Genomic DNA, 12,256 nt, shown 5'->3' with positions numbered 1-12,256 from the left:
AATGTAGGATAAGTAAGAATCAAAAAGGCAAAGAGTAGTGGGGAATGACATAGTCTAAAGCTTGGAAGGAGGCAACTGAAGTCTGCTTAATTAAGATGTAAAAGCAGAACAAAAAATCACTATTGACTCCTTCATTCAGTGACATTCTATTTTTTTTTTAAAACCCTTACTTCTGCCTTAGAATCAATACTATGTATTAATTCCAGGGCAGAAGAGTGGTAAGGGCTAGGCAATGGGGGTCAAGTGACTTGCCCAGGATCACACAGCTGGGAAGTGTCTGAGGCCAAATTTGAACCTGGGACCTCCCATCTCTAGGCCTGGCTCTCAATCCACTGAGCTACCCAGCTGCCCCCAACATTCTATTTTTAATGAATCTGAAATCTCTTCTTTCAAGGACCAACTCAGATTACTGTTCTTCCATGAAGCTTTCCTTAGTTCTATCTGAGGAAATTTTTCATAACAATTTTTATAGATATCACCTCTGAATACCTAATTCTCATTATAAGTATGTGTTCATGTATCTTCTTCCTTCTGATCTGTGAGTTTTTAAAGGCAGAGAATGTGTTTAATTTCATATTTGTATGACTGCTTTATTACCTATATTACCTAAAACAAGTTAACATCTTACTGTGTATCAGTTTTGTCATCAGTAAAATGACTATAACATATGTATACCAGCTCAAAAAGCTGTGAAAAAAGTGCTTTGTAAACTTTAAAAAACCATAGAAATGCAATGTATTATTTGAAAGGAAAAATAGGGAAATACTGAAATACAAAAACCATTATAGGATTCATTCAGATTTTACATAAATCAGGAAAATAGGAAATGTCAAGTCTATTTTGACCCATAAGATAAACTGGAGATTATTTTCGCTCAAGTAAACAAATTAAAACAAGGGGGAAAAAACGGACTTACTTCCATATAGACTCTCTATCTGTCGGATATTTAGCTAAATTTTTCAGGAGTTCAACCAGTGCAAGATGAATCCCTTCTTTGGTTGATACATTTGTGTAACACAGCAGTTCATGAAGAGCCTCTCGAATATCTCGCGAGGAATCCTTTCAAAAAAAATGAATGTAAATTGTTAAATAAGATGCACACATAATATTATACGATCATAGCTTTAGTTAAAGCTCTCTTAAAGGCCTCTAGTTGAATCCCCTCATTTTACAGATGAAAAAAAGGTTTAGTTACTTTTCCAAAGTCACAGATAGTAAATGGCAATGGTAGAATTTGAACTTGGATCCTTCTCACTCCAAATCCAGCATTCTTTCAACTGTACCAAGCCACATTCATGAAGATCTCTAGACAGACTACTAGGAGGATATTCAAAGTTCTCAATAAGCTAGGCAAAGTCATCTCAGTTGCCTCCAAGTTCTAGATCTATGATCCTACATCCACTGGGGAGGGCTCTCAAGAAGCCCAAGCCATTCCAGAAGTATAAAAGGTATAAAAGTTTCATAGTTGGGAGGGGCCTTAAACCCCCCACCCCCAAAGAGAAACAGAACATAATGTTGTCTAATAACAATCAAAATACAAGGAGCTAGTTTTATTTATATGACTCCATGCTTTATAGACTCACAGAATGTTATGGCTAGAGGACCTTAAGATACAGAGTTAGACTATAAAACATACAACAGGCCAGACAGGGTGGTCCATTCCTATTAATCCCTACTGTTGAGGAAGTTGAGAGTGGCTCAAAAGCTGAGAGTGACTCCAGCTTGGAAATTCTCAACTACACTGGGCTATGGTAAATGGGTATCTGTACCCAGTAGAGCATCAGTGCGGTGAATCCCTGAGAACAGGTGGCCAAGTAGGAGCAAGCCAACCCTGCTTTGAAATGGAGCAGTTCAAAGCTCCTATGGCAGTCAGTGGTGGAGATGGGCCCATAAATAGATCTGATACTTCTAGACTGGGAAAGATGGGAGGCCCAGTCTTTAAAAAAAAAAAGTACAATGTTAGAATTGGAAGGGATCTTAGAAATTATATGATAGGCCAATTGTTATGGACTGCAAACTAAATAACACCATAGTGTGAAATGGCTGCAAACAGAGCTCATGCAAGAAAAGAAGTGGGAATCTAGGGGATAGAGGGGACAGTCTTTCTCTCCCCAGATTCAATTATAAGTGTTCCCTTAGGAAAGGCATTGATAAACTGAAGAGTAACCAGAGGAGGATAGGCAAGAGAGAAAGATCGTAGAAAGACTGACCTAGAAAGCAGACTGTGGCAGGGGTGGGGGAGGAGGATGAAGGGCTGTCATGCAGAGGAGGGGTTAGGATTGCTCTGCTTGGCCCCACAGGGCAGAATGAAAAGCAATGATTCCAAGCAGCAGAGAAGTGGATTTAGGCTTTGTGTAATGACCACTTCCTTAAGATCTCCCTTCACAAGAGGATCAGGGTGTTTCTAGTGGGGGTAAGTGAGCCTTCCTCCTCCCAGAGGTCTCCAAGCAAAGGATCACTCTTCAAGTTTGTGGTTTTAGTGATTCTTTTTGAGAGATGGGCTGGACCAGAAGGCGGCCTCTGAGATTCCACTTTAAGATTCTGCAATATCATCAGAGTGCATATACTCTCTGCAATAGCAAACCACAGCCCCTCTACACCTCTGGAGGGTTTCATGGGGTCTTATGGTCAGAAAATAATTGTCAACTTGTGACCAAATGACAGTTGACTGCGGATCTGCAACCTTTTCCAGGCATATACTAAAGACCATTGCAGCTTGGTAATGGCCTTGGTTCAGAGGCAGAATTAGAGCAAGGGCTCAATACCTCTTCGGGATGCAGGTCCTGTCAGACATGCAGCCTAGGGCCCCCTTCTCAAAATCATGTTTTTAAAGGCATAAAATAAAATATATAGGGTTACAAAGGAGACCAATAAAGTGAAAGAGAGACATGACTTTTTTTCTCCTACAGCCAGGTTCATAAATTTCTTGAGGGAAGATGTATGGCCCTCAGAAGAACTGCTACACTCAAGGAAGATTTTAGTGGAGATAAATGTTTTGTTAAAAAATAAAATAAGGGAAGATTTGTTTATACCTCTTATGCTCCATTTATATTTACTCTGAAATATAGCCATTTTTAAATACGTCTAATCTCTCCTACTAAACCACATGTTCCCTGGAGAGCAAGGATAGTAATTTATTTATCCCTGACTTTTATTTTTCTCTTTTCATTCAAAGATATTTTATTTTCCCAATTACCTGTAATAACAATTTTCAACATATATTTTCCAAAATTATAAGATCCAAAAAGCCTCCCTTCCTTTCTTCTTCCCCAAAAGGTGGTAAGCAATTTGATATGGGCTAAATACATATTATCATGCAAAACATACTTTCATACTGGTCACTGTTGTAAGAGAATGAATACTCATGTAACACTAAAATTCCAAAATAAAAACATAAAATGTGAAAAATAGTATGTTTCGATCTGTATTCCAACTCAAACAGTTCTTTTTGTTGAGATAGATAGCATTCTTTGTCATAAGTCCTTCAGAATTGTCCTGGATCATTGTATTTGCAAGAGTAGCTCAGTCTTTCACAGTTGATTGTCATACAATATGGCTGTTACAGTATACAATACACTCCTGGTTCTGTTATTTTACTCTATATTAGTTCATTTGGATACTTCCAGCTTGTTCTTGAAATCACCCTGCTTGTTTCTTGTAATACAATCGTATTCTATCACCAACATAGACCATAATTTGTTCAGTCATTTCCCAATTGATGGACATCTCCTCAATTTCCAATTCTTTGCCATCACAAAAACAGCTGCTATTAATAGTTTTGTACAAGCAGGTCCTTTCCTCTTTTTTATGATCTCTGGAATATAGACCTTGTAATGATATTACAGAATCAAAGGGTATGCATGGTTTTATAGCCCTTTGGCCATGGTTACAACTTGCCCTCCAAAATGGTTGAATCAGTTCACAAGTTCATCAATATTAGTGTCCCAATTCTGCCACATCCCCTCCAACATTTACCATTTTCCTTTACTGTCATATTAGCCAGTCTGATAGGTGAGGTATTACTTTAGAGTTTAAAAAATTTTCATTTCTCTAATCAAAAGTGATTTAGAACATTTTTTTCATATGATTATTGATAGCTTTGATTTCTTCATTTGAAAATTGGTTATTGTATAATTGAAAATCTGTTACCCTAAAAAAGAACTACAATTTCCTGGGAACCCACTGATTTCCTGTCATTATTTATTTCCTGTAGACGGGATATTAGGCAGGGATGTGGAGGGTCCTGTCTCTTTACTTCCTGTCCTGAGCTTGGTGGTGGTAAGGCAAGCATTTGAACTGGCTGATTAGCCATGGGCACGTGGTCTTTATTTTGTATTCTCTTTATTCCTTGATTTCTAATGATCATTAATAAATTTCCTAAATATAATATTTTTATTATTGAGATCTAATTTTAATTTTTACATTATTCATATCCTTTTACCATTTGAGCTCTGATTTTCTAAGATGCCTAGCTTTGGACTTTGCACAATAGGTACCACAACAGTAAAGACTTCTTGGATTACTTAATAGTTGAAAAATCCCAAGCCTCTGCTTTGGAAGCATGATAGAACTAATGGGAACACAATTATTGCTAGTTGAGGTCAAACTTGGAAGAGTTGCTAGAAGCTTCAAAGAGAGTGCCATACTCACCTCTAAGACAGCCAGCACAGTATCAAGCTGATCCTCTCGGAGGGTAATATTATTAGAGATTTTTCTCATGGTGTGTATTGACTGGAGGCGCACCTCTTCAATTTCATCATTGAACATGTCTACTAAAAAATCTAGGCACTTCTCCGCAAAAGATGGCGAAGACTGGGCCAGCATGCAGAGAGCCTCAACTGCAGCAATCCGGACCTCTGCAGAAAGAAGACAGGGAGAAAAGCAGTAGCCTGAGTAATTCTACCTACAAGTTTCACTAAATGTTGCTCATAAGTGCTGTGCCAAATACACACTGAACATGGCACTGTGAGAAGAACCTAGGCTTCAGTCCTGGCTCTACCACTGGCTGGTGAGAAGCTTTGAACAAATCACCTTTCCTCTCTTTGTCAGTTTGCTTTCCTATAAAATGTGAATAAAAACCCTCATACTACTTGCCTAATAGACCTCTTGTAAAGAAAGTGCTCTGTAAGCAAGAAAGTCTTTATGAAATATGACACACCATCAATTGTGAAACAGCTGCTCAAATTATGGTATATATTGGTGATGGAATATTATTGTGCTATAAGAAATTATGAGTAGGATTATTTCAGAAAAAGTTGGAAAGATTTACATAAACTAACTCATAGTGAAATAAGCAAAACTGGGAGAACATTGTACACAGTAACAGCATTTTTGTACAATGATCAACTGTGAAAACTTGGCTATTCTCAGCAATGCAACAATTTGGGACAATTCTGAAGAACATATGTAGGAATGCTATTAACCTCTAGAGAAAAAACTGTTGGATTCAGATCAATGTGGATCAAAGCATACTATCTTTCACATCAGTGTATTTATGGTTTTATTGGAGGGTAGGAGGTTTGTATGAGTGTGCTCTTACATCAATGATCAATATGGAAATGTGTTTTGCATGATGATGATGATGATATATGTATGGCCCAGATCAAATTGCTTACCATCTCCAAGTGAGAGGAGGGAAGAAAGGAAGAGAGGTGGTTTGGATCTTATAATTTTGGAAATTATTATTACATGTAATTGGGAAAATAAGTGAATTAAAAAAAAAGTAATATGACACATTTGACAATAGTACCTGTCTAATATGTTCAAGTAGAATATGGTCAAGAGACTTTGCTAGAAATCTGCACTTTGGATCTTTTATAAACAAAAATCTTGAATAATTTGAAAGCATTTTATAAGCATAAAAGCATATTTAATAATTTTCTATCTAAACGATGCCAGTACTGGGGTGTTAAAAGTGAGGAACTCAGACTGCTGCTTGGCAGAAACACCAACTTCTCAGATTAAAAACCTTACCAGTGTAAAATTTTATTCCTTTTTTTATGCTCATAATTATATCTATTAACAATTCATTTTTAAGAACTTGGCATGGGGTTCATGCTAGGGAGCTCAGTGGATTGAGAATATGGCCTACAGACGGGAGGTCTTGGGTTCAAATGTGACCTCTAGATGTGTGACTGTGGACAAATCACTTAACCCGCTTTGCCTAGCTCTTCTGCTCTTCTGACTTAGAACTAAGATTTAGTATTGATTCTAAGACTGAAGGTAAGAGTTAAGGGGAAAAAAATTAGAACAAGGTAAATAGTTAATAAATGTTGGAGGAATCAAAGAAAGTTCCTTGAACTATAGACTCAAGGAACATAAAGTAGCAGGTCTGAGCTCAAAGAAAGAGACCTTTTCTATTCTGTAGATTTGTAGATTTTGTAGATTTAAGAATACTGGGCAAAGCAAATTAGAAATTAGGCCTGGTGGCTAGGAGGAGGTCACCCACCCCACTACCTACCAATCAGTTATCTGGTTAATAGATGAATCAGGGTGTGGTATGGAGAAGCAATCAGGTGTGCCTCTCTTCCTTATGATAAGGGAGGTCATGGAACTGGAGAGGAGGAGCTCCCTTGAAACTTGGTGTCCATACTATTAGACTATTCTTTTACATGCATAGTCCTGTCTCCCATACTAGATCTTAAGATTCAGTGCACAAAAAGGACTTGCCCAAAGGTGCATGGGTAATAGTAAGTATTAGCAATAATTGTTTGATTCTCTTATGAACAGGACTCTGGAGACATGATCTATGAACTAATCCTTGTCATTATAGAATTTAGATGACTTATTAACTTTTAGATATAGATATGAAAATGATTTCACTTTAAGACTTACAAAACATCTTTCTCCCAAGTGTTATTACCTTCATGTAACAGATAAGGAAATTGAGGTTCAGGGAGGTTAAGTAACTTGCAATGATCACATAGCTAAAAGTGTTAGAACTGAGATTCTAACCTAAGTCTCTGGTCTCAAAGTTCATTCTTTCTTCTATACTATGTAATTTTTTGATTAACTCTTCCCACATCTAAAAGATAAGTATTTTCTTGGATTCTGAGGCAATGAAATTGAACATTAAGATGACAAACACATTAATGAACTTGCCAAAGAGTACAGAGAAATTTAGAGATGGTGCCAGGCACCAAACATGCAAACAGGTAACATTTTCCCACCTATTTTAAGACTGCATTACTTTTCACTGAATCTGAAAACATTATTAATTTGATAAACTGAGCATTCCAAAGTATGTTTCAACTAGATAGGAGAAGGAAAGAAAAGAATATTACCTTCTCTACCTACTGCTTATAGTGCATTAGAATAGAATGTTCTGATCTTTATTTAACTGAACCTCAGCTGGCTGCTCTTATACATTCTTCTAAGTCAAGTCCTGAATAAGGCTATATAATTATAAATCAATAACAACTTCTAGTTATAAAATTATGCTCATCAATCTCAAATGATCATTACCACATTTCTGTGGGGAGAATTCATCTGGCAATCAGCATGTGCTATATCTTACATTGTTAGGCAGGGTATATCCTGAATCAACTGTATACCCATTGAGGGCAGGCCTAATTGTGTTACTCTGTATACTTAGTATGAGGCAAATGAAAAAGCATTTTACTCCCCATTTTATAATCATAGAAATGGAGGTTCAGCAAAGTTAAAAAATTGACCCAAGATCTTCCATCTCCAAATGTTGCAAAACCTCCCCCTGTACAATGCCTCTCAGTGTGGGGTATATTAATAGTGATACTTATATTGTGAAATTATTTAGAAGATAGCACTTAAGGGAATCCTTCAAAGCCCTATATGTGAGTTTGGTTTGTTTTTTTTATCATTGTCCTAGTTGAGGTATTGCTATTAAGGTCTTTTCTAAGACCAATTTCTCTGTTCTTTTGTTCAAGAATGGCTTTGGGGACAGTACTTACCATACATTTCATCTTCTAATCCATGGACAAAGGCTCCGCAAGCTCCAGATTCAATGAGGTTCACGGCACCTGTGTCTATTTCCTCTTTTGGGGCATCATCCCCCCATTTTCTGCCACTGGAAAATTCCCCTGAGCTATACAGTTCTTTGGCACGCTCATGAGCAGTTCGTTTCCGCTATAAAAACAGAAATTCAAATTAACATTCAAAGGAAACATTCACAAAAGGCTTCACAACAAAATTTTAAATGATTTTTATCTAGCTCCAATTACAGTAAAAGAGGCATCAGAAAACTTTTACAGTTATGACTTACTCCTACCACAATTAAATTTTGGGAAGAATTTTGAAGAAAGTAGAGCTTTAATTGCTACCAAGTTGGAACTGGTCCTGAAAATGAATGGTCTGCAAGGTATTATATGGAGCAGTATGTCAAAAAGAAGCAGCAAATCATTTAAATCTTCCAAAAGGAAACTCATTATACAAACTCATTTCTTGATTACTTCTGCTACCAACATCACCACCATTACCACCTACTACTCTACAGAAATACTAATGAAGTAACTTATTTAATTTTTATTTGTTCTTTATTTTTCAGTTCCAACTAGATGTTGCCTCAATAGAGGCATAAACAGGAAAAGTAAATTAGATCAACTTAACATATATTCAACCAAGAAACATTAGTTACAAAGGTCTAGATTATGTGAAGAAATACCAATTTACCCTCAGATCCGACATAAGCTTCTTATCAAGGGTCTGCTCCAAGAAATGGGAACTGACTTGCCCCATAGAACCCTGTAAAATGATAACTCAATTAAGCACATAAAATAATTTGTATGCTTTGAACACTATCTTAAAATTCACACATGCCATTTACCAACAAATATTTCAGTAGGAAAAATTTTGTTCTTTACAATCTAAAACAGTGCTGTGATTTTAAAAAATGGAGGGTAAATACTGAATCTTAGAGTTGGACTAATTCCTAGCCTTTCAGAGTCTCTCTAAAATAGGATAAACAGGACCTCTTCTCCAATATTTTTTATAAGTAACAGTTCATCCAGGCTATTTGAAAACTCCCAATTATAGGGAATTTGCTACTTCTTGAGATAGTTCAGTCTATATCGGAACTGATTTAATTCTTTTTTCAAACCCTTACCTTCTATCTTAGAAGGAATACTGTGTATTGGTTCTAAAGGAGAAGAGTAGTAAGGACTAGGCAATGGGGGTTAAGTGACTTGCCATGGGGCACAAAGCTGAAGCCAAATTTGGACTCAGGACCTCCAATCTCCAGGCCTGCCTCTCAATCCACTAAGCCATCTAGCTGCACCACCCCCCACTCCAATCCAATTCTTAATACATTTTTTCTTACATAGAGATGGGTTGAAGAAAATAAAAAAAGGCTGTCTTTCAAATATACCAGTATCATGCTCATCTAACACCTAAGTCTTCTTTATTCCAAATTAAATTTCCCCAGGTCCTTCAACTAGCCCTCCATATTGCCTGGTCTCCAAGTCCCTTCCTCATCATAGCTGCACTCCTCTAGACTTGGTTCAGTTTATCAATATCTATCCTAAAATGTGATACCTACAAGCAAATGTAATATTCCCAATGTATTTTGAACAGGGTAGAGCACTGTAAGACTATATCAGAAATATTGTATTTTATCAATCCTTCCATGGCATGGTCAGTTGCCAGTTCCTTCACCAGACTGACTATCCAGATATAAGAAATCCAGTTTAGCCCTATTTTACAGAAGAAACTGAGATTCAAACAGGGTCACCTAGATAAGTGGCTGAACTGATATTAGATTTCTACATATCCTGCCTGATATGAAGTCTTATGCTCTTCTTATCATAACACAAAAAGTAACAACTATTTTATTTAAGTGAAATCCCTAAAAATCATTCTTCCCCTGACAACTCCTAGTAAAACAAAAAAAGATACCCATTTGAATTCTTATCCATTTTCCCTCAAACTGCAGTATCATCATTATTCATCACATTTTAGGGTGAGCCTAAATTTACCAGCATTAAAGATAAGCATTTAGCAGTAGTCCTCATACAGACATACATCTGTATAATTCTAAAGTTTTTTCTTTATGGAATATCTTCTCTCCTTCACCATCTCAATTTCTTTCAAACCATTAAAGTCCCATTCAAATGCAAACCACTAGTATGGACACCTTTCCTAATTGTACAATGGACTAATCATAAAAGTATACAATTTATCACTTGGTTAAATGGGTATGTGATTTGGGATTTGTTTTAAAAGATTACCCTATTACAAAAGTGAATGATATGGAAATAGGTTTTGATTAATAAGATATGCTCTGGGAGGGGGTAGGGAAGAACAGAGGGAGAGAACATGAATCATGTAACTATGGGAAAATACTCCAAAAAAAAAAAACAAATAAAATAATGTGAAAAAAATTGAATTCTTTGAAGCAGAGGCTGTTGTTTGGTCTTCTTTGCTATTTGGTGCCTGGTTCATAGTAGGTACTTAATAAATGCTACTAGCCTGACTGATAAAATGTTCTATGAAATCAAAAAAACTCACATCTCATTTCAGTCCTCAATTTTATGGCTTCAACATAGTTGACCATCCCCCCCCCCCCCCCACCTCCCAAGCCTCTTCTCTCCTTCCAACACTGCTTTTTCTGCTTCTTTTTATGTGTTGTCTCCCTCATTAGTCTGTGAACTCCTCAAGGGCAGGTACTGTCATATTTTCTTTGTATCCCTAGCACTAAGTCAGTGCCTGGCATATAGCACATGCTTAATAAATATTAACTGACTGACTCTTCCAGTAACATTTGAGGAAGGTGAAAACACCATCTGCTAGGGGTTGGGGTGATTGTGATGGGAAGTAGGATGGGGGCTGGGAAATTAGGGAAAGCTAAATGCAGCAAGTCACATCTGAGTTGATTTTTGAAGAATAATAAAGACTTGAAGGGGAAGATGTGCATGTTACACATCCCAAGTAGAGTGCAAGTTTTAGGCTGAACAGAACACGTCTGAGATCCTTTTTCTTTCTACAAGCACTAGAGCCAGGATTTTGGCAGAAAGAAGGCACCTGATAAATATGTGAAATGTACTTTTAATAAATCTAGAAGTCAAAGTTATTTTTCAAGTTAGTTTTAAAGCTTTTAGGTATCTGTACTTATTAAATGAATTTCCATTAAAACAAAACAAAATTACAAATCTTGTGCATTGTTAGTGCTAGAGAATATACAAATAAAAATTTACCTCCAGGGAAATAGACCCCTATGGGAGAGAGGTAGAAATGTCCTCCTGATTCTGCTCCATCACTTTTATATCAACTTATTGATGTACACATGGTTTCTCTTGATAAAGATAAGCTTTTAGAGGGGCTTTTTATATAAGCAACAAGTGCTTAACAAATGCTTGCTGTGTGACCGACAACTTCCATAGAAGTAAAAAAATCAGAGCTGAAGGTTAAAGATAACTTAGTCTAACTCTGTAATTTCACTTAAGCTCCCTGAGCCTGTTTTCCTCATATGTTAAAAAGAGATACCGTAAAAAGTGCAACAGAGAAAGACTACTAATGCTTAATCTAACTACCCCATAGTGGCATATGAAAATGGTAAAGCACTATAGACATGGGAATTATTAGTATTAATATTCAACAAGAAAAATGAGGCCTTAAGAGATTATAGGCCTTGCCCAGTCACACACAGGACAGGAAAGCCAGGGTTATAACAAAGGTCATCTGAGTCCTAGAAGAGTGCTTTTTTCCTACTATTTGATAATTACATTTTCATTTTTAGGTCTTGGGAAATTTAGGAACATATTTTTAAGTCTTCTAAGTAATAGGTCTCAAAAGGAGATAAAAGTAAAGGATCTCAAAAGTAAATAAAAAATATTCAGATTAGTAAATAAAACAAGGTTCCATTTCAGCTACAGGGAAAGTTGAAGGAAGATGACATAATGTATTGATTTGATTCTCTGAAGTGTCCCTGTGATAGTTAAGGGCAACTGAGGAAAAAAGGGGAAGAGAAGCAAGAGCCATCAAACAATAAACATTAAGTGCCTACTACATGACAGGTACTGTGTTAAGCATGTACTTATACAAATACAAATAGAGGCATACGATACAAATTTGGAAATACAAAAAGAGACAAAAAACAATCCTTGCCCTCAAGGACTTTACAATTTAATGGGGGGAAGAGGGAGAAGAAAGGGATAACTGGCAATGATAAACATTGATATTTACAATTATTTACTTAAGTAATAACAGCACTTTCACAGCCTTCCATTATGTGAATCTTGAGTATTGCCATTGAGTTCCATTGTACTCTTAACAATGTTCCCAGGAG

At 36.5% G+C, this 12,256-nt stretch overlaps 1 protein-coding gene across 2 annotated transcripts in view; it reads right to left on the bottom strand.

Annotated features, from left to right (window-relative positions):
• Window positions 1–12,256, bottom strand: part of INTS4 (integrator complex subunit 4) — a 94,399-nt gene that overhangs the window by 46,690 nt on the left and 35,453 nt on the right. For both annotated transcript variants that reach the window (XM_001363097.4, XM_007490897.3), the window contains exons 9-12: window positions 8,647–8,718; window positions 7,929–8,103; window positions 4,651–4,856; window positions 917–1,059 (exon numbers count right to left, since the gene is read on the bottom strand). In XM_001363097.4, coding sequence (XP_001363134.1) covers window positions 917–1,059; window positions 4,651–4,856; window positions 7,929–8,103; window positions 8,647–8,718 — 596 coding nt within the window. The remainder of the gene's footprint in view (window positions 1–916; window positions 1,060–4,650; window positions 4,857–7,928; window positions 8,104–8,646; window positions 8,719–12,256) is intronic.

Source organism: Monodelphis domestica, chromosome 4 (genome assembly GCF_027887165.1).
Source record: "Monodelphis domestica isolate mMonDom1 chromosome 4, mMonDom1.pri, whole genome shotgun sequence".
Lineage (NCBI taxonomy): Eukaryota > Metazoa > Chordata > Mammalia > Didelphimorphia > Didelphidae > Monodelphis > Monodelphis domestica.
This window is presented reverse-complemented; position numbering and strand designations above follow the sequence as displayed.